Source organism: Phodopus roborovskii, unplaced genomic scaffold (assembly GCF_943737965.1).
Source record: "Phodopus roborovskii unplaced genomic scaffold, PHOROB, whole genome shotgun sequence".
NCBI classification, from domain to species: Eukaryota; Metazoa; Chordata; class Mammalia; order Rodentia; family Cricetidae; genus Phodopus; species Phodopus roborovskii.
Window position 1 is genome coordinate 22,633,561 of NW_026126567.1, and position 22,986 is coordinate 22,656,546.

The following is a 22,986-nucleotide window of genomic DNA, read 5'->3' on the forward strand; positions in this document are numbered from 1 at the left end:
TTTCTTTCAAGTTCTCAGTCTACTCTGCTACTGTTGAAAACAGGATAGATGCCACTCTTCTCCTCATGGTCATACTTTTCACTTATTGATTACCATTACCGTCATGGGATCAGAAGTTGAATCTCTTTCTAATGCTGCTCTCAGAAATTACCAATGGCTTCTTGAATGATAAAAACCACTGGACACTGTATCGCTGCTCCCTCTATGGTTACATCTGTAATACTTGATGCAATGTACTCAACATCATCTATGGTCCAATTGTTCTCTCCTGTCTAGTCATTCCACACCTTTGTTTTCAATCCTTTGCTTGCCTGCTCCTTAAAAACCCCATGTATCATTGTGTGTTTCATCAAGTTCTCCTCCCTCTGTATCCTCCTTTGAAAACAAGTGAGATGTAATAGCTTGTTTCATTTCAGTTTTTCCTAGAAATCCCTTATCACGTTCCATGCAATCAACCTGATGGCATATGCTTATCAAGTAATTGATAAAACAATGGCCAGAGGGAAAGGGAGACAATGTTGACCTTGACTGCATTAGAACAGCCAATTCAACAGTAAAATGGGCATTAGTGGAATTTTATACCCTAAGGCTGGCCTTAAACGAATAATAACAGCAAACATACAAAGGGCAAGGATTACATGGCTGGGGAGAGAGGTCAGTGGGTAAAATGTTTGTTATGGCAGCATGATTTTAGATTCCCTAGACTCCTCATAAAAACAGGCATGGGAGCTGCTAATAATAGCCTTTCCACGTGAGGCTGAGAACCTGAGACAGGAGAATTGCTGGAAGCTTGCAAGTCAGCTAAACTAGCATGCACAGCAGCAAACAAGAAATACTGTCTCAAATAAGGTGAGATGTGAAAAACAGAAATCTAAGTTTTTTTCTGGCTTCTGCTTGTGCACTGGATAGACTTGTTAGGGTTTTCAAATGATTCAGTTCTACTCAATAAATAACAATACTGTGGAGAAATAAAAGTCAGTAAAAGACCTTTCTTGACTCCAAGTTGAAGGTCTGCCTGGGTTATATAGTGAATTTTCTGCTGTTCTGAGTAGCTCAATAAAACCTGTCCCCAAATTAATAATAATAATAATAATAGAATGTGGCTTAGGTACAGAATACTTTTCTACTACATATTAGGCCCTGGGTTTCAAACCCTTGAACCTCAAACAATCAAAAGAAACAATCTCGTAAAATACTATAAAGGCCTATAATATTCAGACAATGGATAAAGGGTGACTATTAAGGGAGTGGATTTGAAAAGTAGGCAAGATGGGGAGATGGAGAAAGAAAGAGGAGAGAGAAAATCATTATCAGAACAGATTATGTGTGAAAAAAAATGGGTATTTTCTATAGGAGAAAAAAAATAAATGGTAAAATGATTTAAATTTTTGATGCAGCCTAGATGGCTATTTTGAACATATGGATTGAACAAAGAGACATTTCTTCTAAAACCTTAGAATCATTCAGAATCACAGGGGGCACACAAGTGAGGACTGTTGTATACCGTGTCCTCCATTAGCTATTGGTGTTTAACAAAACACTCCAAACCAATGCATTGGAAAATAATCACACCATCCTTTTTTCTCATATGATGTATTCTATCTAGGGAATTCTTTCGATCCGAGCCAAGCTCAGCTGACCTCTGCTGAGATGACTCATGGAGTTATAACTGTCCACAAGTCAGCTGGAAATGAACCGGGTCTAGGGTGGTCTCAACTTGGTCTTGTCCTCTGTGGTCTCTAAGCTCTCATTAGTCTGTCCTGGGAAGGGAGAGGCAGAAGGAAATCTATTTTTCCAGTGCTCAGCATTGATTGAAATTCTTGAAGGGTTGGATGAATGTGGTGGTAATGGGGGCAGAAAGAAGAACAGAAGTAACAAAACCAATTACTTTCAGATAATATGTAACTAGTAAGTCCACACAAGGTGTGTAAGACACAGGGCTGAGTTGCATTTCTCTTCCTGTTTAGGCCATTGCTCTTTCCTCTTCCTGTTTAGGCCAAATTCAGACATACTCAGATGATTTGCCTTTTTCCAGAGTCCGCAAAAAACATCAACTGTTGCATGACAATACAGAATTGGATAGTTGTCGGGACAAACATAAAACCATAAAGAACAGATGTAGGCTGAAGACCCAACACTTTGGCCTTCCATTCTCATGGGTCTAAGTGTTCCTATTGCCTCCCCTAATGAAATATTTTTCAAATATTGAGCCTTTAGTTCATCTGGTAATTTCTACAGTGATTCCATACATTCATAGATGGTGATGTTAAGTTTATAAAATACATAATTAAAGCAAGATGAAGTTACACACATTATTTTCAATTTTATTTAAAACAAATAATGTTATGACCTTTATGAAGAAATTTTTTCATAGAAACCACATAACTTTTATTGAAATAGAAATTGAAAGACAAAATTCTAGTATCTATGCAAAAGCTGTGCATGTCAACTTGCTACAGACATGTTGACATTATATAATATACACAATAGTCACTAAGCATTTACACTGCTTTATTATAAATAATTGGAAACATCTCATTTCTCAAACCCAGATAGGAAAACAGTAAATGCCATGCTTTCTTTTCTCATTATTTCACTTTATTTTTGTAATACAAATTGAGAAACAGTGTACCTAATCCAAGACAGGTTTTTAAAACATCCATGGGAACAAACCACAACAAGAACAACAATCACAACCACAAAAATATTCCTGTTCCTTCACCTAAATGAAAATAAGGGTTTTAGAGGGAGAGCTCCGAGGGAGTCACTCATGTTAGAAAAACTGTGTAGTTCCTGAACATACCACTTGTAAGGCAAAACGGTATTTTATACAGACATATAAATATAAGAAGGAGTAGATGGTAAGCATTAAAAACCCTTTTCTTAAAACCATTAAAAGCTTTATTCTCCCAGATTGAGAAAAGTCAGTAAGGCATTGTGGGTGCAATGATCAAGACTGATATTCTAAAATTTGTATCTCACAAAAACTTTTTCTTTTATGTAAAAGCAGACCTGATGTATATTTTAGTTTTCTCATTTCATAGCAAATCGTGTTTGATTACAGTCTTTTCTAATGTAACCATGGCCATTTATAGAAAAAGAGCACTTCTTGATAGAATACTGCAGTAACATCAAGTTGTCACAAAAACGTGTCCAAAACTAGACTAGATTATGCCATAGGGACATCTTAACTAAGGCACTTATAGCAGCTAACAATCAGAAGTTTCCTAGTCTAATGACTGATTTTTTAATAGCTCTCATATATAAGGAGTTATGCCAATTTTCCTCACTAACATTATATTACAAGATAGAAATTTCTTAAAGAAACACAGCTTGAAGGAGAAAAAAATAATGTGAAAAATTGTACATTTAATCAAGTAGAATAGTAAATGCCTTTGAACACTCATATTTGTAATCATCAGTTGAGGACCACATTGTGCATTTCAGATTAAACAGGCATGGAGTTTAACACAGGTAGGCCTAAAACGCTATGTACAATGATATTTTAAAATCTCCCATTCTTTTTAGACTTCAATGTGTAATGTTTATAAAGAACTGGAGCAGGACGCCTTTTGTGAGTAAACTGGAGTTAATTAACAAAAAATTAAATTAGCACAAAATATCTGGATGAAGAATTGAAGACCTACAAACATTTTAAAAATAAAGCCATAGATATGCAAATATTTGTTGTAAGTTCTGTACAATGGGCTACTCCAACTCAAGTACTCCATATACTGCTTTACCATTAGCTGCATGCATACTGCTTTAAGAACTGGATGGTAAAGTTTCCACTTTTTATACATACTCATGCTCTAGACATATTTGTGTATCAGTAAAGCAGTTTTCAATGTAGATGAATATTGTAGTGTGAGGCCAATTTTTACCTGTCATATCCATTCTTGAATAGATTTTAACTCTTCTGAAAACGGTATTTCCCCCCAAAACCCAGTCTCCTTGAACCCCTTTCTACCTCACACTCTTACCCTACATGCACTCTGTCTTATAATGACTTTCAAGGACGGAATCTACACTTGAACACGGTAAAACTAAAACCAACTAGTAAATATGATGCTTGAAATGGGCTTCTGAAATCAACTAACTTTTAGCCAATTCAGAAGATAAGGCTGTTCTTTAGGTCACATTTGTGCAGTAACATCAGCCACATATGTTAGCAGGATTTCCTAGAATGATACCTCTTCATTGCTGCAATCTGTCTTCAACAGATTCTGGCTGTTCCCATTCTCTCTCTTTTTCATGTATGTTCTTTGCTGTATATTCTTCATTTGGATTTTACAGAAAACAAGCTGCATGTATCATCAGGGTCTTACAGGTTCAAAATATGATCCAATAGCACCTTCCTTCAAGTGTGGCGAGCTGAGCGGTTTCCTCCCCTTTTTAAAGCATGGCAGTGACTTTCTCTGGAGACAATTCATTAGAACAGTGGCCCAAGTGGTGAATCTCCTGAACTCAGAAGGCTCCAAATCCATAGTCAAGAACCTTGGTGACATCATAAAGCCACCTGCTGCTGCCAGGGAGACAAGGCTGTTTGTTTCTGAAGCTTCCAGGAAGCTTCTCATCTGGGCTTGCCCAGATGACTTTGCAGATTTCCCATACTGGCATGGCACTTTCAAAAGTCCAAGGGCCGAATCATCATGGTTGTTGATCGTAAGGAGTAGCTGGGCCCTTTGAAATAGTGCCACTTTATCCCGTTGAGTTTCCCGTGATTTTGTCCGGCAGTGTAGAACATTCCATTTAGATTGGAGGGGCCGCAGGCATCAAACCACCAACCTGAAGAAGGAGATGATTGGAGGGAAAATGAGAAGAAATAGAAGCATGTCAGGCTTAACACTTGCAGGTAACTGTCATGATTGAGGAGAGATTGTTCACACTTGTTCTCATTATTGGCAAACAAGACACTTATTGAAAATGTGTAAGTAATCAGAATGAAGGAAACTCATGCAAGCCAACTTTCAGTTTGACCATGTTGGAATTCACTTCCCACTGTAATGATGTGGAGCTTCTGAGCTTAGATTTTAAAATAAAGTCAGGCCTGGATATAAATTCAGAATTGTACCTTATGTCCTTAACTGGGAGATCAATTATCAGTGTCTTAGTGATGTCAGAAGCTTGGACAACTGTCACTTAAAAGCTAAGAAAAATATATTTTATAACTTCATGATTTTGCTAAGAATTGATCCTGTCTATAATTTATAGCAACATAGAAGATTTTCCAATAGTGGCCACATAGCTTATATTCAGCAATATTTCACCTACGATTGTTCAAATTTTTTAAATGCAGTGGAAGGAAAACAAAGCCGAAAAATGATGTGGAAGCCAGTGCTTACACTGTGTGTTAGGATAACTGAACAAGCTAGCTCTAGTTTCTTGAACTAAAGTTTTAGACTTTTCCGATAAATCATAGTTCTTTTCTCCTGAAGTAACACGATTGAAGTCTTCAGGGAGAGATTTATGCCAGAGACATTCTAGAATATTTTTATTTGGATACACTTGACCTCTATTTGATTGCAGAGCTGTACCTAAGGGACTAATTGCTAAAGAAAGAGAAAGCTGTCCAGCTGCTGTCTGACAGCAACATGAGCATTGTCCTGTGGAAACTTTAGAAAAAGTCAGATGAAGTAACATTGGTTCCCCATGCTTTCAGTTTGAGAAGGTGAATGCAACTGGGGAATGTTTATAAAGTCACATCAGGGGCATAGCATTAGTCACCAATCCATATGAGGAGCTGTAAGGTATGTCTGAGTAATTATGAGAGTTCCTGTATCCCATGCTGTATTCATACATGGTCAAACATGGTCAAAACATGAGGGAAAAGGAAGACCTTGTTGGGCACAAAAGGAGGAACTGCATGATTTTATCTTTCCTTCCTTATAATTAATTCCCCAACATTTTGTCAGTATTTCTACTAAAATCCCAAGACTTATATTGCAGAAGATATTCTAGGTGTAAGCAGTTGATCTGCCCTGAACATGGTCTTTAAGGGACCAAGCTGTAGCTCTCAAATGAAATTCCATTTCATTGCTTCTGTGTTTTAACTTTCCTCCTCCCTGTGTAGTCCCTGGGACTCCTCTGAGGCCTTACTCAATCCTTCAGCCTTGCTATTTTCCCTCCTTGTCTGTGAAGGAAGCAACAGTTCTTGTTAAGGAAAGCAGTGAGGAGCCACAGGATCATCTCTTGAGTGGCATTTGGGGACTGGTGCTAAAATGTCAACTTTATCTGGTTTCTAGAAAGTCAAAACGGTTCTGGGAACAAAGTGTGGAAATAGACCATGGCCTGGCTGTAAGGGAGAGGCTAAAGGCTGCAGTTATGGGAGTACTTTTGCTGAGCTAAGAGAAGAACAGGATGGGACACAGGTATCCTGTGATGAAGTAAGGCAGATCTACCCTGTATATTTTATCTAATTAGTAAAATAAGTGATCCTGATGAAGATGTCCAAGGATATTATCACCTGAAGCTCAGAAGATCCCAGAATGAAATAACCCACGTTTGTTCATCACCCTAAGGGCAAATCAGTACTCTGTGTAAGCAGATGGCATGGAGAGGCTTCTCATTCACCGGCTATGACAGAGTAGCTCTCTTTATGAAGTAATTTAATTTACTAAATAGATGTTTGTAGTGGATGCCCTCTTACAAAATATTTGGTCTTATTGTACTCAGCTCCCCCCCTCCTCATTCAAATGTTGCCATGCAATGGTCACCGTGATAGCCCTGATCCTTCTCAGAAACTACATGCAAACTGAGATGAAGCCTGAGCACGATGTCGTAAGGTCATTACTGGTCATGGTCAGGAGAACCATGAAGAAAATCAGGAGGAAAGGTCAAGCCCTCCTAGTTTTGGAAGCAGTGGGTACCAGGTAAAAATGAGTGCTTCTGCAAATGCCAGGGGAAAGCTGGAGGTGCCTACTGCAAGTGCTTAGAGCCCCACAGATCCTAACCGCCACTGGCACACGGTGAACAAAGAAACTTTTGGGAAATGAAGGGTGAGAATGGCCCCAGAAAGTCTCTGTGGAAACATTTATAATTTAGCCAGCTTGCTTGTCCATCATTAATGAACAAGTATGGTATTCTCTAGTAATGGGAGCTTGTATTTAACCAAAGGAAACAGGTCTGCCAGCTGAAATGTCTAGTCAAATGTGGAGAGCCTCTATTCTGCATTGTCTGCCAAGGCCATTCTGAGCGTATGAACCAGCATGGTGAGCAGGAAAATGGATTCTAGAATCAATCTCACACATCCTAATCCATGGACAGACACAGAGGATAGGGAGGTCAAACACAACCTCATTTCTGACCTCAGAGCATTTGTATTGATAAAAAATCTGTCAAAAATTAGGAGATAGCTATTAAAACTTTTGGAATGGAAATGTTTTATAAATAAGGAGGCTAGAGACTTTAATTTGCCAAGAAGCCTCTAAATTTACTCATTTACCACTTGTGTTGGGTCCAGGAACATGAATTACTGGCCAGAAAGCAATCCTAAACACAGTGTGTGCCCTAGAAGAGCAGGAGAGTGTCTGCCAGCAGCTGGGACTGCCAAGTGCCAACGGGAGGGAAAACAGTAGAGGAGAGAACACAGAGGTAGTTACTATGTTTGGGAAACTTTCTGTGAACAGTGGTTAGCCAAGGGAGTGGCAAACAGGTGATGGAAAAACCTTCATTTGACACTGACCTCATCAGTTAACAACCAGGGGAGCCTAAGCAACAGAAGTAGTTGATGTTTACTCCTTAGTTAATGTGTGCCAATGACTTAGATACAGTCTCTTGTTCTCCATACATCCTTAGAGAGTACAACAAAAACCACAATAGAGACATCAATGCTCAGACTTTAAAGAACTTTTTGTAAGGTGGCATTCACAATACTTCGACTATGTCTAACAGTTAGGATGATTCACTCCCTATCACAGCCTGTACAAATCTGTCTAGGTGCTTAATTCCACTTAGACATGCAGTGGTAAGGGTTAGAGTGGAGACAGATCCTCCATCCTCCATTGTGACCTATGGTGCAGCAGTGGAGATAAAGTCAGAGGTTTTGTGTTATTCTTTTCAAGTGAGTTGATTAGAAAATATGAGCATAAAGCTGACATGCAAATGAGTACAGTTTACTGTGAACATAGGATAAAGCATTGTACCTATGACTCTAATATTGACTGTTTATTGATAGTCCTGATATGATAAAGGATACAAGCTTGCAGTATTGTTATCTTTAGGGACCAGTGGGCCACTGGTAGTGGGATCTAGTAGAGAGAAATTGATGACAGCTAAGGTGATGAATTAACACGACAGAAAGCAAAATGTAAACATTTCTCATGAAGATTTCTGTTTCTCTATAAAATATTCTGAACTTCAATGTAGAGGAAGCTGTCACTTCTGTGGAGCAAGATTTTGACATATGCATTTAAAATAAGCTGGCATTTCTTTTTGTCAAACATCTTTAATAGTTTCTTTTTCACTTTTTATCTTTTAACAAAAAATGCTCAACATAACCAGACCTTTTAAATGTACATACATCCCAATGGTGTAAAGGTAAGGTACACAAATGTCTACCAGCTATAGGTTAAGTCGCTGAAATTAGTAGCTACAGTGTAACATGATATTTGCCTGCATGAAGTTCTGCAGGAAGACCTGCTGGGACAGACCTGGGTTTGCATCTGATAAGATGTGAGATGCCTGAATTGTAGCAATTAGGAATGGCAAGAATTGATTAACTCTGCCCCTGGTCCTATGCATTCCTTGGAGTAACAAATAGGAAATACATTGTAATGGGAACTGGGAGTTGAAGGAGATGGCTCTGACTAGTCAAGTGCTTGCCTAAAAACATGAGGACCTGATTTCAGATGTCCTGAACCCACACTGACAGCAGGACTTAAGCCCAATACTAGTGGAGTGGAGACAGCTAGATGCCTGTAGCTCATTGACAAACTAGCCTAGCCTAACCATGGCTTTCTCTTTCAGTGAGAAACTCTTTCAAAAAATAAAGGTGGAAAGTGAACAAGGAAAAACATTGACATTAACCCCCACTCATACTCACCCCCCCATGAAACATTTATGTCTATATGTACTAGCAGGCACATGCAGCTCACATAGCTGTGAAAGACACTTCAGGCTCCAAAGAACTCAGTGAGATGAGTAGAGGACAGAAGAAAGCAGCTTCTATTTGTCATTGTGAGAACTGATAGAATGTCCCAAATGTTTGATAGCTGGCAACTCTTCACATAGGCTGTGCCAAGTATTTTTCATTATAACCTGTAACCTCATGTATATTTTAATAAGAAATCTGAGACGCATGTTTCTAATTCATTTACACTTAACTCATTAAAAGTTAGTTTTGCAATAACTATCTCAGGCTTCCCAGGACTTTAAAACTATTTGAGCCTTTTATCTTTGAGGCAGAAAATTCACATTTTATCACTAATAAATGAAACACTGCCCAGAAAATAGGAATTGGATTCTCAACTTTCTACTCAGGAAGTTCAAATTTATTTGAAAGTCAGGAAACCTAACTCTTGCAGTCCTCTGATCCTAAACAAAACGTCTCTCAGCACTTCTTTTTTCTTTAAGGTAAAACATACAACAAAGTGAAAAGATATATCTGTGGGTTTATTTCTCTCATGTTAATGCACACAATCTAATCATCAATATGCAGAAGAGCTGTCACAGAAAGGAGGGCTTTCCTCTTCATCAGTGAGCATGGGGTGAGGCAGGCTTGAAGTGCTGGGTGCCATTGCTATCACAAAGATCGTAATGCAGAAGTCACTTGCTGAGTTTATGTGTCATTCACTTTACTCTCCGCATGGCCAATTTCAAGGAGCAGCTGCATGACTTCGTGTATGGCAGGCAAAGATCCCTTTCAGAGGTCTGTCTGCCTTCTCTCATCTCTTACTATATATCCCTCAGGATCTCTCTCTCTCTCTCTGTGTGTGTGTGTGTGTGTGTGTATTTCTTTTCCTTTTGTACAAAGATGAAAAGTTATTTATTCTGGTTTACTCTGGTCAGTAATAGTGAATTTATTTAAATCTTGTATGTGTATTCTTATTGTGTTTCTCCTCCTATGGACTTTAGTTCACCCTTAAGCATGTTGAGTGAAGAAATGCTTGTGAAAATAGTCTTCCAACGTTTAAATACAACCCCTTCATTCTTTCTGAATACCTTTACTCCCAACAGAGGTAGTAGAAGCAATAGGCCGATGCTCTTGGGGTTTAAGGGCATGTGCAGCTCAGACTTCTGACACTAGTTCTGTGAACACAGAGAAATGTAATCGATCTAACTTTTCTGTATCTCAGATCTTGTGAAAGCAATTAGTGAGGTCCATATTCTCCCTAATCAAAGGGTTTGGTAAGCCACATCTAAATTGTGAAATACAGATCATTTAGGCTAATGCAGAAAGTTTGTGAAGCAGCCAAGACTAGATAAGTATTTGCTGTATTGTGGACTGCAACACCAATCAAACTATTTATTGGTTTATCTCTCTCACATGGAACCAGCTACTAGTCTGTGGTTGTAGCATTTTGCCATCAGTACAATTATGCTATTTGCAAAAAAGGCTAACAGATTATGATTATAATTCAATCTCCTCCAAACTTATGAATATTCTGTTTATTATTTTTAAAACAAATACACTATGTACTGGGGAAATAATTCTGGAGGTCATTCTTCTTGGGTTTCATAATTCTTAGAGGCTGGTACCAATTCTTGATTATTTAGTCACCGTTTTATTCCATGTTTGTCTATGCAAATACTTATATGTAATCACATGCTCTATGTGTGGAGGATCAATCATGCTTTATTTTCTCTACTCTACACAGGGTCATTTGTGTATCATTGGAGTTTGAGTGTCTCGGTCTCAGATAACACTGTCATTGAAACCTATGCTCCCTGAGCTCATGTTGTTTGCCACTCTCCAACAGGGTCTGGAGACGCAGTGGTAGGTAGCATACAGTTAGGATGGGAAGGACTGAAAACACAGTGTGTGCTAAATTTAAAAAGTGAGCTGAAATAAAAGTAATTCAGTGTAGGTTTTGTTCACTCGGCCTCAGATTATCTGGGTGGATCTTCTTGTAACACTTAAACATATGATGTGAGGATTGCTGCTCAGATCATAAAGATTTGCCTGGCCCTTCCTGAATTACTAAAAACGCCATCTTGACTACATTTTCCCAAGGGTCCTGTCACTTCCACATCATTCACCACTTGCAGAAGCAGCTAGAGTTTTTTCCTTGGTCTTTGTCAAGGTTAAAGCACAAGCAGAGAAAGCATTTATCAATTCTGCTGCTAGCATCTGGTAATTCATAGGATGTAAAAAAAAAAAATTATGTGTATGGCTTAATCCTCTCTTTTAGGATGGATCGGAATAATATCCTTTGTTAGCTTTAGAAAGCCTTGCCTGTCAGTTGACATGGTTTATGCGTGGGAAAAGAGGGCAGAGTTTCTACCGCAACAGATTCCTTCTGACGAAGGTTAGGTCACATTTTTACATAGTTTCTGTAGATACTAAATATGGAGATCATATTGAAGCAAAACTTAAATAAGGAAAGGGAAGTAAAATAAAACCAGGCTGCTTGCCTACTGTTGCTAGCAACTTGTAATAATTGCATTTTATTGCTCATTCTTAGACAATAATTATTTGATACTTATATTAATTATATAACTAATGTTTAGTAATTGAGGCTACAGTGACTTTTAGAACTGTTTATTTGGAAGATTTAGTACCAAATAGTACTATAGTCTAGGTGAATGCTTTTACTTTGAAAGTGACAGTCTAATAGTAGGCATTCTTTGTTTTCCTAGCTTTGGATTCAGAAGAATATTTTTGCACAGCTGTTTTAAGCACAATAAATATAGGCAAATGAAAGCATGCATGGAATGATATCACATTGTTTTATCTTAATGTTAACAATAGTTAAAGCTGTTCAGTTTTAATGAAACTGATCACTCTCTTTAAGTTTAAGCATGTATGGAGATGTCTTCTGCTGGGCTAAGGCAATTTTTGCTAACTCTTCAAAAGTGTCTTCCATATGCTAGGGGACAGAGTTTCAAAGTATTGTCAGTTATGTAGGGAGGAACCTATGGCAAAACTGAAAACAGTTCCTATGATCAATGCCAATCACACAGTACAGACATATCTGACTTATAAGTCCCTGCCCATAAATAATTATATTTAGTGCTTATTTGAGAAGTCATTTCAGTAGAAAACTCCATGTGGCAATATTGAAATGCATGCTCGGGTACAATAAAAATTAGTAATGAAATGCAAAATTATTTAGTATTTAAGCTGGGTGGAAGAATTAATGGTTTCCTGGTGACAGGGAAGTGTGTCTATATAGTTATGAGATGCTTTAAGACATCTTGCTGTCTGCTTCTGCACATGCCAATGAATGATGCTACCTCAGCCCACAGTGTGCCTTCTTTCAACTCAGCAATGTTGAGCATATGAATTGTCACCTCTGTGTTGCATTTGTTTTTCCTTGTATGTACTACAATGACTACATGAGAGAACAGAAATACAGAATCAGAAGAAAGGTTGATACTGTTTTTTACCATACCCACACTACAGGAAGGATCATGACTACATTATGTAAATAAAAGCCTTCTCTTCATTTCTTACAAATATCCACAATGTTCACTTGAGTGACTGACTCCTAGATGCTCAATCTGAAGTTTCTTCCTTGCTTCTTATAGTTCTATTGTATATCATGTTTTGTCAACAAAACTGTTATGGTTCAAAATTTCCTCATTCTTTGTGCATAATGTTTCTCGTAACCTCTTTTATTGAGATGAGCTCTAATCTACTAAGTTCATTTATCTCATAGCATTTCAGTTTCTTAACCCATACTCACTAACTATATGATACATTGGTAGAAAGTCCTAAGGATGTTGGGAGAGAAGAAAGATGCTCTATTTTGCATCACTCTGCAATGCTCTCTGCTTTCAGTTAAGTTCATCTTCTGGTTTCCAGCCTTTCATAGATGAAGGTGACAATGACACCACAGCCTTCCACTCAAACCCCTCCATGCCCCTAAATAAAATACTCTAGGACATTTATCAAGCATTAAATCTTACATCAATCTTGAAACTCTTTAGCAGATGGCAAAGCCCACAAGGTCTTACTTTGAAATTGTGAACACTCTCCTTGCTTACAAGAGACACTATCAAGGAGTGAACCCAAACACATTTTATAAAGAAAAGGAAAGGAAAAGCCATCAGACAGTCTAATTTCTAGGGAAAAATTTGATGAGGAACAGATAGTGGTGGGCAGTAGCACTATAGGACAAACGTTCCAGGCCAGCCATGCATCAGTGACTTGGACAGCAACTGACATTCATGCCTATGATTTCCAGTTCTCGGGTCTCTGAATCCCACAGTTAAGCTTTTCAGTGTGAATGGCTTTCCAAGGCCTGGATTCCTTTGAAAGGATATTTGATAGGGTAGTGGTGTTTATTACAAAAACACATTTATGTAGACTATTCTAGCCCAAGCAATAAATAGAGATTTTTCTCTTCTCCTCCCCAACGTATGGGTTTATTAGTCAGGGTGAAGCAAGTCCAAGCGTAATAATGGATGAAAGAGTCTGTCAAAGTTCAGTCACATGAGGCAGAAGTAACTCTGAGCAGTGGTAGTTTCTCAACAACCAAGAAGTTAATTCCCCTCTTGGCACCCTGTTCACATTATCCTGAATGCAGAGGCTGTTCTCCTAAGAACACATTTGGAGACTGCCCCTCCTGGTTGTTCAAGGACTGTATTTCATTTACTACAAAAATGTATCTGTCAAAATGCAAATGGAGAATATGAAGTCTATTTGAACTCTAACAACAGGCATGAAACTGGGACATGCAAGTCTTTGTATAAAGCTACCAATAATGTTAGTTATGGTACCAGAGGGATGATGTAAGACACATCAGTGGTTACCACTTTAAAATAGTTCTGAGTTCTGAGACTTATAATGATTTTTAGGTGTAGATCTCAGAGTTACATATATGTAACATGTATGTGCTTGAGGAGGTTGAATTATGATGCCCAAGTGACATATTCAGAACTGACTTATGGCAGGAGCAGATTCATGTCATGTTGTGCTTGGTTCTAGGCTGATCGCGTATTGAGATGATGTCACTGTAGGTGAAGTGGGTTTAAGGTTGTGGTTTTAATAGTGTTATCAAGGCCAGGGGATAGCCACAAGAGCCTTCTCAAGGAAAGCTTACTCTAAACTTTTCATATTTTTCTGTGCTCTGGTAATGTGTGATGGAAATGCCAGCTTAAGAATTCATTTTACTGCATTTAAAACTTGAGAGCAACTTCGTGGCTTAAAAATTGTACACTCATCCACCATTTACTGTATTTTCCAGTAAGTTCCTTATGCTTTACATTAGAGGAAGTGCAGTTTCTCTACCTACTAACATGGGAAAGATTTTTCCATCGTGACACACAAAAAAAAGTCACAATGGTTGATGGTAAGGATGGCTACTCTTCTCTTAAGAAATGGAATTACAATCCTGAGAAACCTTCATAGTCTTATTTGGGGCTAACTCCTTTCCTGAGAAAACCTGCAGTACTCATGATCCACATTACTGGTTTTTAGGCTAATGTTCCCTGTACTTTAGCCACTCACTGTAACAACTTCTGGAAGATTTATGTATATGTTTACAGCATTTTAATTGTTCATGTTTTTCTTTAAATCAACAATTATTTAAGGACAATGGCATTTTACCATGCATAGTTCATAGAATTCATCTAGAGACGAAATCAGTACAACTTGCTATAATGGAAGCAAAACAGAAAATATAAAAAAGAATAATTCTGGTTGTAGAAGTAGCCATTTTGAATACTAGAGACTCAGAAAAACCTCTGCTCTTTCTTTGGTTAAAAAAAAGTGATTATTAAGTATTAATGTCATGTTACTTTAGTAGCAAATTGGAGTTTCTCAAACTCTTAAAACACTCAAAATGCTGGAAAAAATTTGGACTGGCACAAAAAACATTGTGTTTCATATATAATAATATAATCCTATTTAATGGTGTTTTCTATAGCAGCTAAAATCTTTTTTCAATACCCTGGTAAGGCTAAACTGAATGTATAACTAGGTTTAAATACATTGCCCCGCTTTGTACTGATTCTATGTGAAAATTCAGTAAGATTGAATGAGTAGTTCTGAAGCATTGACTAGAAGTGAATTTCTATACAACACCTAGGGCAACCTAGACTTTATTTTAAACTAGAGAACGTAGTACTTCAGGTAGCATGAGAATTGACTCAGAATGAAGCCTACGGCATTCCCACCACAGATGAAGGAGGAGTCAAGTGTTTAAGTATGCCAGCAATGCCCTGTACAAGAACAAGGTAAACCCCCATGCAGAGATAAATGATCTCTAGGGACTTGCTCTTCAGTTTCTTGACCAGGAGATCAAACCCTTTTCTCAGGGATAAGAAACCCCAAACTTCACACCAACAAAAGCCAGCTCAGGGAAAGACCACCGGGGCTTACCTCCTGTGAGCATGAGGGCACATTTGCACATGCAGTTGTCATTGTCAGCATCCTTCGTGCTGAAATCAGCACCGTGAAGAATCAGGCTGCTCTGTTTGCCTGCTGTCCCCGTGTGACCCTTTAAATATAACCTGCAATTAAACAAAGAAACATCAGCCATTTGACAGACCAACATAACCTAGATGACAATCTGTTGAATTCTTTTGCATCTTTTCTTTGAACTCAGTCCTTTTAACAAATCACTTCCTGAACCAAAAAGTCAAAACATAAAAGAAGGAAAGAGAGGGGGAGTTAAAGAGAGAGAGGAGGGCGAGAGGAATAGATATTGTAAGTGTGTGTTTGTGGAAGTGCTAGCACAGGCTCCAAATCATGAGTGGGTAAAATTATCTGTGGCTCGAGCTTGGTGTTTATTTTGCTATGCGTGTAGGAACCTGTGTGTTTCTCTGATAATTCAGGACCCACCAAAAGAAGGGTAATTTATTCTTATAGTTATTTGTTTCCAAATAGAAATCCCCCTTAGAATGTCAATGCAGCAGACTATTTCATTAGTATCTAGTGTAGAAATTATGCCAAGCATTTTTAATATAAATGCAACCTCAGTGATAGGGGCATGTTGGGTACAGCTCATAGAAAAGATGAAGGCAACCCCATCCTGCAGGTAGCAGCCTTAAAACAAATGTTTGCTGAATATACACTGTAGGTCTGTCTCTCTTTCTAGACTCTTTGGATCTTTTGACTAAGGTTATTTGCACTATTTCTGTATATCAGAGATTTCTTTCTAGTAGGTTAACAAAATCTATGTCCAAAGCCCCAGCAGTAGCTTAATCTTAAAACTGACATTACTTAAAGAACTCAACTTACCCTCTAGAAACATTTCTTTTTTATATATAATTTTTTATTTAATTTTATATAACAAAGTCCAATTAAATGAAAACAAAAATTTATACACAATATTTGGGAATTTGGGCGTCGTTCTTTCCAAACTACTTCCTGCTGGTAAGGGGCGCTGTCTTGGGGGATTCGAAGAAGATTCAGATATCCTAGCTGTAGTCTGTAGGGCTGTTTTGTCCAGCTGTTTTGAATGTAGGATCAGCTTGTACTCTGTAGAAACATTTCTTACATGTATTTGTCAATAACTTAGACAAATGGCTTTCTGATGGTGTATCCCAGCAAATCATTAGGCCGTGTGAGTAATGACCTGATCAATAGGCCCTAAAATTGAGTTTTCAAGATCATCTATGACTATGACAGATTTTCAGACTATCTATGGATGACACACGGGAGCCATGGGAAATCACAGAGTGTATCTGGTACAGCTTCCTATCTGGTGCCTTTTTTGTCTTCTTACCCCGTTCATTTCCTGGACAATGCAAGCTTGCCCAGGTCCTTCAGTTACATCCCAGGGCTCTTGAGTATTCTACAGTGATTGGCATCAGCAGTTTAGTACTTGTTTTCTTCCTTCTTCTCTAGCAACAGAGATTCTCACCAGTATCATTTAGCCACATTTCCAAAGTGTCCATGTCTCTAGTTCTCCTAGTAGTACCCACATGTGGTCAGATGGTTGTAAGAGTCTCCTAGAATTTGGACCAGCTCTGGCAAGATATTAAATGGCTGTAATAAAGGCCAAAGAAAATTTGGATATATAGATAAATACATGTGACATGTGTTTGCACTTAGATGTATATATGATGTAATATTTTATCATTATTTGGTAGTTTTTGCTAATGTTTGTTTTAGAGAATAATAGTACTGTTTCATATTTGGAGGGGTATTTTGTTCTTTTGTTTGTTTTGTAAATTTTAAGCTATAGTAAAATGCACAATTAAATTTCATCTGTCTGGCTGCTGTCAGTGGCTTACAGAATTTCTTCTCTGGAGAAGCTTACAGAATTACTAACCCCGCCCTTATAATACTAAGTGGTTACATATAAGCTTCTGTTTTAAAGCTCTGAGAGGCAGGATAAATGTCCCACATGCTAATGCAGGAGAGAAAGAAACCCAACCCCTGTCCTTGATATTATGAATGCTCGGTCTTTTTCCTTGCTTCTCTTTCCCAATATGTTATTGTCTGTTTAAGTGCATTTGTAATGTCTAAGTACATCCCTATAAGAATTTCAAAAAGTGATTAGTCATAGTCATATTTCCTTTCTCTTCCTCTTCTCCGGCTGTCCTTTAAAGATTTGTTTGTTTTTATCCTATGTGCATGAGTGTTTTCCTTGCCTGCTTGCCTGTGGCACCACATTTGTGTCTGGGACCTAAGGAGGCCAGAAGGGGGCATCAGATCCCCTGTAAATGGAGTTACTAACAGTTGTGAATCACCATTTGGGTGCTGGGAATCAAAGCCAGGTCTTCTGCAAGAGCAGTGAATGCTTTTCATTATTGAGCTATCTCTCCATCTCTCTTTCTTTAGAACAAACCATCGTTGTCCATTGTCCAACTTTCAAAGTCATTTCTCCTCTAGTATGAGTGAAAATTGAAATGATTTTACACTTTACACATTTTTCACAACATGAATTTCATTGCCATTTTTCCAGGCATCACATAGTCTTCTTAAGCATCACCTGGAAGCTGTAGTCTGAATGTATCGTTGTTGTATTACATTTTATAGGGCCTTTATGCCTCTCAACATGCATTCTGGAATAAATATATGCTGAAGTGAGAATGGTGTCTGTAACATCTATCTCTGTCCCTTCCTCTGTGGGAGTAACTTTGCCTTTTATCAGGCTCGCTTCCTTTTAATCTTCCAAGTTCTCTTTTGTCTTGGCTTTTCAGTTTTCCAAAATACAAAACCATGTTCAACATATTATATGTGCAGATAAAGGAAGAGGGGCTATATTTTATTTTCCGTTAGTTCTTCTGTTTTAGTGAATAGTTTGTTTGTATTATATGCATAGCCAACAGAGATTAGGAAAGTAACTGGAAATAAAATCATACTTAAGGTAATTTCTTCAGCTAACATTATTATTTTAAAGGAGAAGAGATTAATAAGGTAAACATTTTCTTAAGGTCCTAGTGAAATGACAAATTATTAAAACAAGGAACAAAGGCAGATGAACCATAAAAGTACAATATGAATACCAGTGGCTAGAGTGATTTAAAAGCAGATGAAGCCTGGGAATAAGGCTCAGTAGGTAGAGTAGTTCCATGAAAATGTGAAAATGGCAGTGTTGCCCATCATCTGAGAACTGCTTCAATGAGTGAGAGACAGAGAATCAACAGATGCTCTCAGGTAGGTATGCTGCCTATTGTTGATAGAAATGATTGAAAAGACAGTGTCTCAAACATGGCTGAAGGTGGGGACTGACATCCAAGTTTCCTTCTGATCTCTGTGCATTCATGACTGTACTCATAAACACATCATGCATATACTCATGCAAGATATTTTAAGAGGTAGAAAAGACCAGTATCTTGAGTATAATGAATTTGTCCCTGAACAAGGCGAGACACATTTAGTAGTGTGCCTGATGTGGTTCTCATCTCCTACATGGCTATGTCCTTGGTATGTCAGAGGGGCATCTCAGGATGTGAGAAGAGACACTTGCTTTGATGCCCAGTCTCTTATATTGGGAGTCAGAGGCAAAATTTCATAAAATTAAAATTTTCCAACATTTTGTACAAGAAATTTACAAACAAGGGCAGTTGTGTGTCTGTGGGATCCAACAGAAATCCTAGAGAAACCCAGGTTAAGAAACAGCCTTCTTCCAGAAACTCATTATATCTTCACTGTTAGGTAGGCAATAGAGTCACAGTTGTTGACCTAAAGTCAATATACACAGGAGACTAATTGCTACAGCTAAACAAAGACTGGCCACTATAATTCCAATTGTTTTTATAATTTATATAAGGAACTTCTTTGAATTGTAGGTATGACCAACGTGTGTGTCGTGTTGAAGCTGCAGAGCTTTCACCATCTATGTTAGCATGTTTACTGGTTCAGGAAATGTTAGGCAGTGATGTTAGTGAAACTTCATGGGTATAGATACTCTGACATTTCTAGGAGATACAAGCTAAAGCCTGTTCCTATGGCTCTTACAATTTTCCTGGCCCCTCTTTCTTAATGACTCTTGAGCATTAGGCACCAGAGTTGTGTTTTAGATGTATCATTTGGCACTGGGATACACAACTCTGTATTTTAATTGGCTATAATTTTCTGTGATGGTCTTTATTGCAAAGAGAAAGTTCCTTAGTGAGTACTGAGAACTATACTTCTTTGTGGGTATATGGACCAATGCCAGCTACATTTCTGATAAAGGATTAGTATCTAAAATATACACAAATTTTTCTAAAAAGAGGCAAATCACAAATGCCCTTTTCAAAAATGGATCTCTGATTTGAACAGAGAGTTCTCAATAGAAAATGTGACTTAAAAATTAAGGAAATGCAATTCAAAACAACAAAACAACTTTGAGATTTATTTTACCCTAGTGGCAAAGATAAACAAAAGAGCTTAAAATATATACTAGAAGTGGGGTAAGAAAGAACCCCCCCATTCACTGTTGATGGGAATCCAAATTGGAGGAGTCACTCTGAAAATCAGTATGGAGAATACTCATAAAATTAAAAAATCTACCTATGTCTAATGCTACACCATTGCTGGGTATATGCCCAAAGGACTCTACATCCTAAATAAATAATGGCTTAGCCATGTTCATTGTTGTTCTAGTCATAATGGACCAGAAATAAAAGCAATATACACGTCTTTCAACTCACTGATAGGTAATAAAAAATATCACATACATATCTGAGTTATAAAACGCTATCCAGTGGTTAAAAAGAAAAGCTAAAATGAGGAGATTTGTAGATAAATGGGCAGAACTATATTGAATGAAGTAACCGGACCCAGAAAAACGAATGGCATATTCTCTCATCTGAGCTTCCTCACTCCAGATCTCCAGTTGAGATTAAATAACCTGGGACCCAATTAGGGATAAAGGATGGAAAAGCAATAGAAGACAATAAATAGCACACATGTGCTCTTAAGAGGAAAGTAGTAAAACAAACAAAACAGAGGGGCTCTAATTAGGGAGAGAGGAGGGCAAAATAATAGTAAGATGTCTGAATAAAGTCATAAGGAAGCATATTATCAATTATCTCCCTAAAGTACCATAAAACATGTAAGTGTGGTGTATAGATATACATATGTAATTTAAATTAAAATTTCCCATATGGGGTCAGAATGCTTCCTCCAAGGTACAAAGAGTATCTAACAAACATCTCAACATCAATTATGAGAAGCCCTACTTTAGGAGTCTATGGACTACCCTGACCAAAAAATTAAAAGTATTATAGGCTATTTATTTGCCTTTGGTTACCCCTCTTCACCCCCAGAAATGGAAGACAAGTTCCAGTTGCTGAAGATACCATGTACTTCAGACATAGGACCCAGAGACACCTAAGCTAGAACTGTCCTAATGCCTCCTCCCTGAGGACTAGCTTTCATGGTGCCATAAGGTGCCATGTAAGCTGCCAGAGAAAGAAACAGTTCTGCCTAGCTATGTTGCCTATGGACCACAACAATGACCAACATGGCATGATAACCTGAAGGGTATAATAGTGTTATTCGTACCATGTGGTAAGCAACAATTCTCTAATTGGACTTAAGACCTGCTGAACAAGAGTGAAATCGTGCCTGATACTCGAGTCCTAACCAACTACCCAGGGCTAATACAGATGGATCTTTGAGGAAAACCTACAGCCACACTTTACTAAACTAGCAACATCCCTAACAATATTCTATATACTTATCATTATACCAACTGGCATTTCTTTTTTTCTCATTGTGAAGATGTCTTAGGGAGTTTTGCAAACAATGAATATTGAAAGGACTAAGATTTAAGAATTAAAAAAAATTATTGCAAAAGTTTGGTAGAGATTAGTTTTGGAAGATGTGGGGGACAGAAAAGTTTCCTAGAAAGTTTGTGAAATTCAAGCATAACTATGTGTTAAGATTCTCTAATACCAAGGAAAAAGAAGAAAGAATAAGTATGTTGCAGGCATCATTTATGTAGTATATAAAAAATCTTGGCACATTCTCATTTCTTGTCTGCATTTAAAACTAAAATACTTTACATTTTTATAGAATAAGAATATATGTTCATCATTGCATAAAGGTTACTTTGAGTCATAATAGATTTTGTTAATGATGTTAAATTAGCTCTAGTTAAATAACAGTTTATAATTATTTGTATAGTGTCATCTCAATATAATATTTTATTCATTCATCCAGAATTACTCAAAACTCATCCAGTTACACAGCTTATGCCAATAGAGCAAGGACTTTTCCCATCCAGTTACATAGCCTATGCCAATAGAGCAAGGACTTTTCCCACTGAGTCAGTCAACAAACCCTCTTTTCATTAAACTATCAAAACACATATACAACTTGCATTTCCTAATATAATATTATTATATATGTGCCTCATCTGTTTGACTATACTGGAAATTTTAGCTCTTTATGAACTCATATCTCACACATATAATAAACATTCAATAACTATTTATGGAGTCAGTATGAACTAAGAGTTCAAATTGTTTAGAGGTTAAACTTTAGTCATCTCAAGAGATAGTCTGTATGCTGTAACACCCTAACTCTAATAACATAATTATCTTTTAGAATTCAAGGCTCAATGGCATTATTTTTCATGATTTGACATTTAGCCAATATTAATGATCTAATAGTCTGTTCACATTGTATTTGGGCATGGCTTTAATGAGTATAGATTTGGTCTATAGCTGCCAACAGTAAAAGACTTAAGGAAATAACTCATAAAATAACCCACTTAAATGACTATTTCAGCCCAGATGAGAAATGAAAGCATCAAATTTTATAAAGAAATCCATATTACATACAAGTGCCCATTCAATTGGATAACTTCCTTTGGAACACAGGAAGTGAATTTTTTAATCTGTACCAACAGCTTCATATTTTTTGCTAAAGAATAGAAGTTTTGTTGGTTGGTGTTGAATCTTGAGATCGTCATCTCTGCGGGAGAGGGCTCCATAAGCCTTCTGCAACTTTCTCATGTGTTGGACAAATAGTGTTTTATCAAACTCTTAAAAATAACAGGAGCACTTACTTGTTCCAAAAAGCTTATCAATGCAATTGTGAGACAATGATATGAACACCTATGAATCAGTGAATGAATAAATGTCCAGGAGAGATAGAGGTTTGATAATGACCAATATCCACAGATACAAACCTGTAAGTAGAAGCACAAACTGAAAAGAAGATTGGGAAGAAAAGAGCATGTAGGTATGAAGACAAACAACTGATAGGGTTCATCTTGGCTAGTTAAGAGTTAAGTGTATGAGAGCAATTTTATAGACACCAGAGAGAAATAGGATCAGGCACACATAAGTGGAACAGTACAAAATAAGTACACATTGAAAGAAAAAAAGGCAATAAAGTCAGCAACTGAAGGTATTAATTATTTTCTTCTCACTTATACCCAGGAAATAAGTAAATAAACCCTTTGCTTACAAAGAGTGAGACTATGTTTA

At 37.4% G+C, this 22,986-nt stretch overlaps 1 protein-coding gene across 2 annotated transcripts in view; it reads right to left on the reverse strand.

Annotated features, from left to right (window-relative positions):
* Positions 1–2,490: 2,490 nt before the first annotated feature.
* Angpt1 (angiopoietin 1) overlaps positions 2,491–22,986 on the reverse strand; it is a 228,653-nt gene continuing 208,157 nt past the window's right edge. For both annotated transcript variants that reach the window (XM_051202540.1, XM_051202539.1), the window contains exons 8-9: positions 15,488–15,618; positions 2,491–4,788 (exon numbers count right to left, since the gene is read on the reverse strand). In XM_051202540.1, coding sequence (XP_051058497.1) covers positions 4,628–4,788; positions 15,488–15,618 — 292 coding nt within the window. In that variant the 3' untranslated portion in view covers positions 2,491–4,627. The remainder of the gene's footprint in view (positions 4,789–15,487; positions 15,619–22,986) is intronic.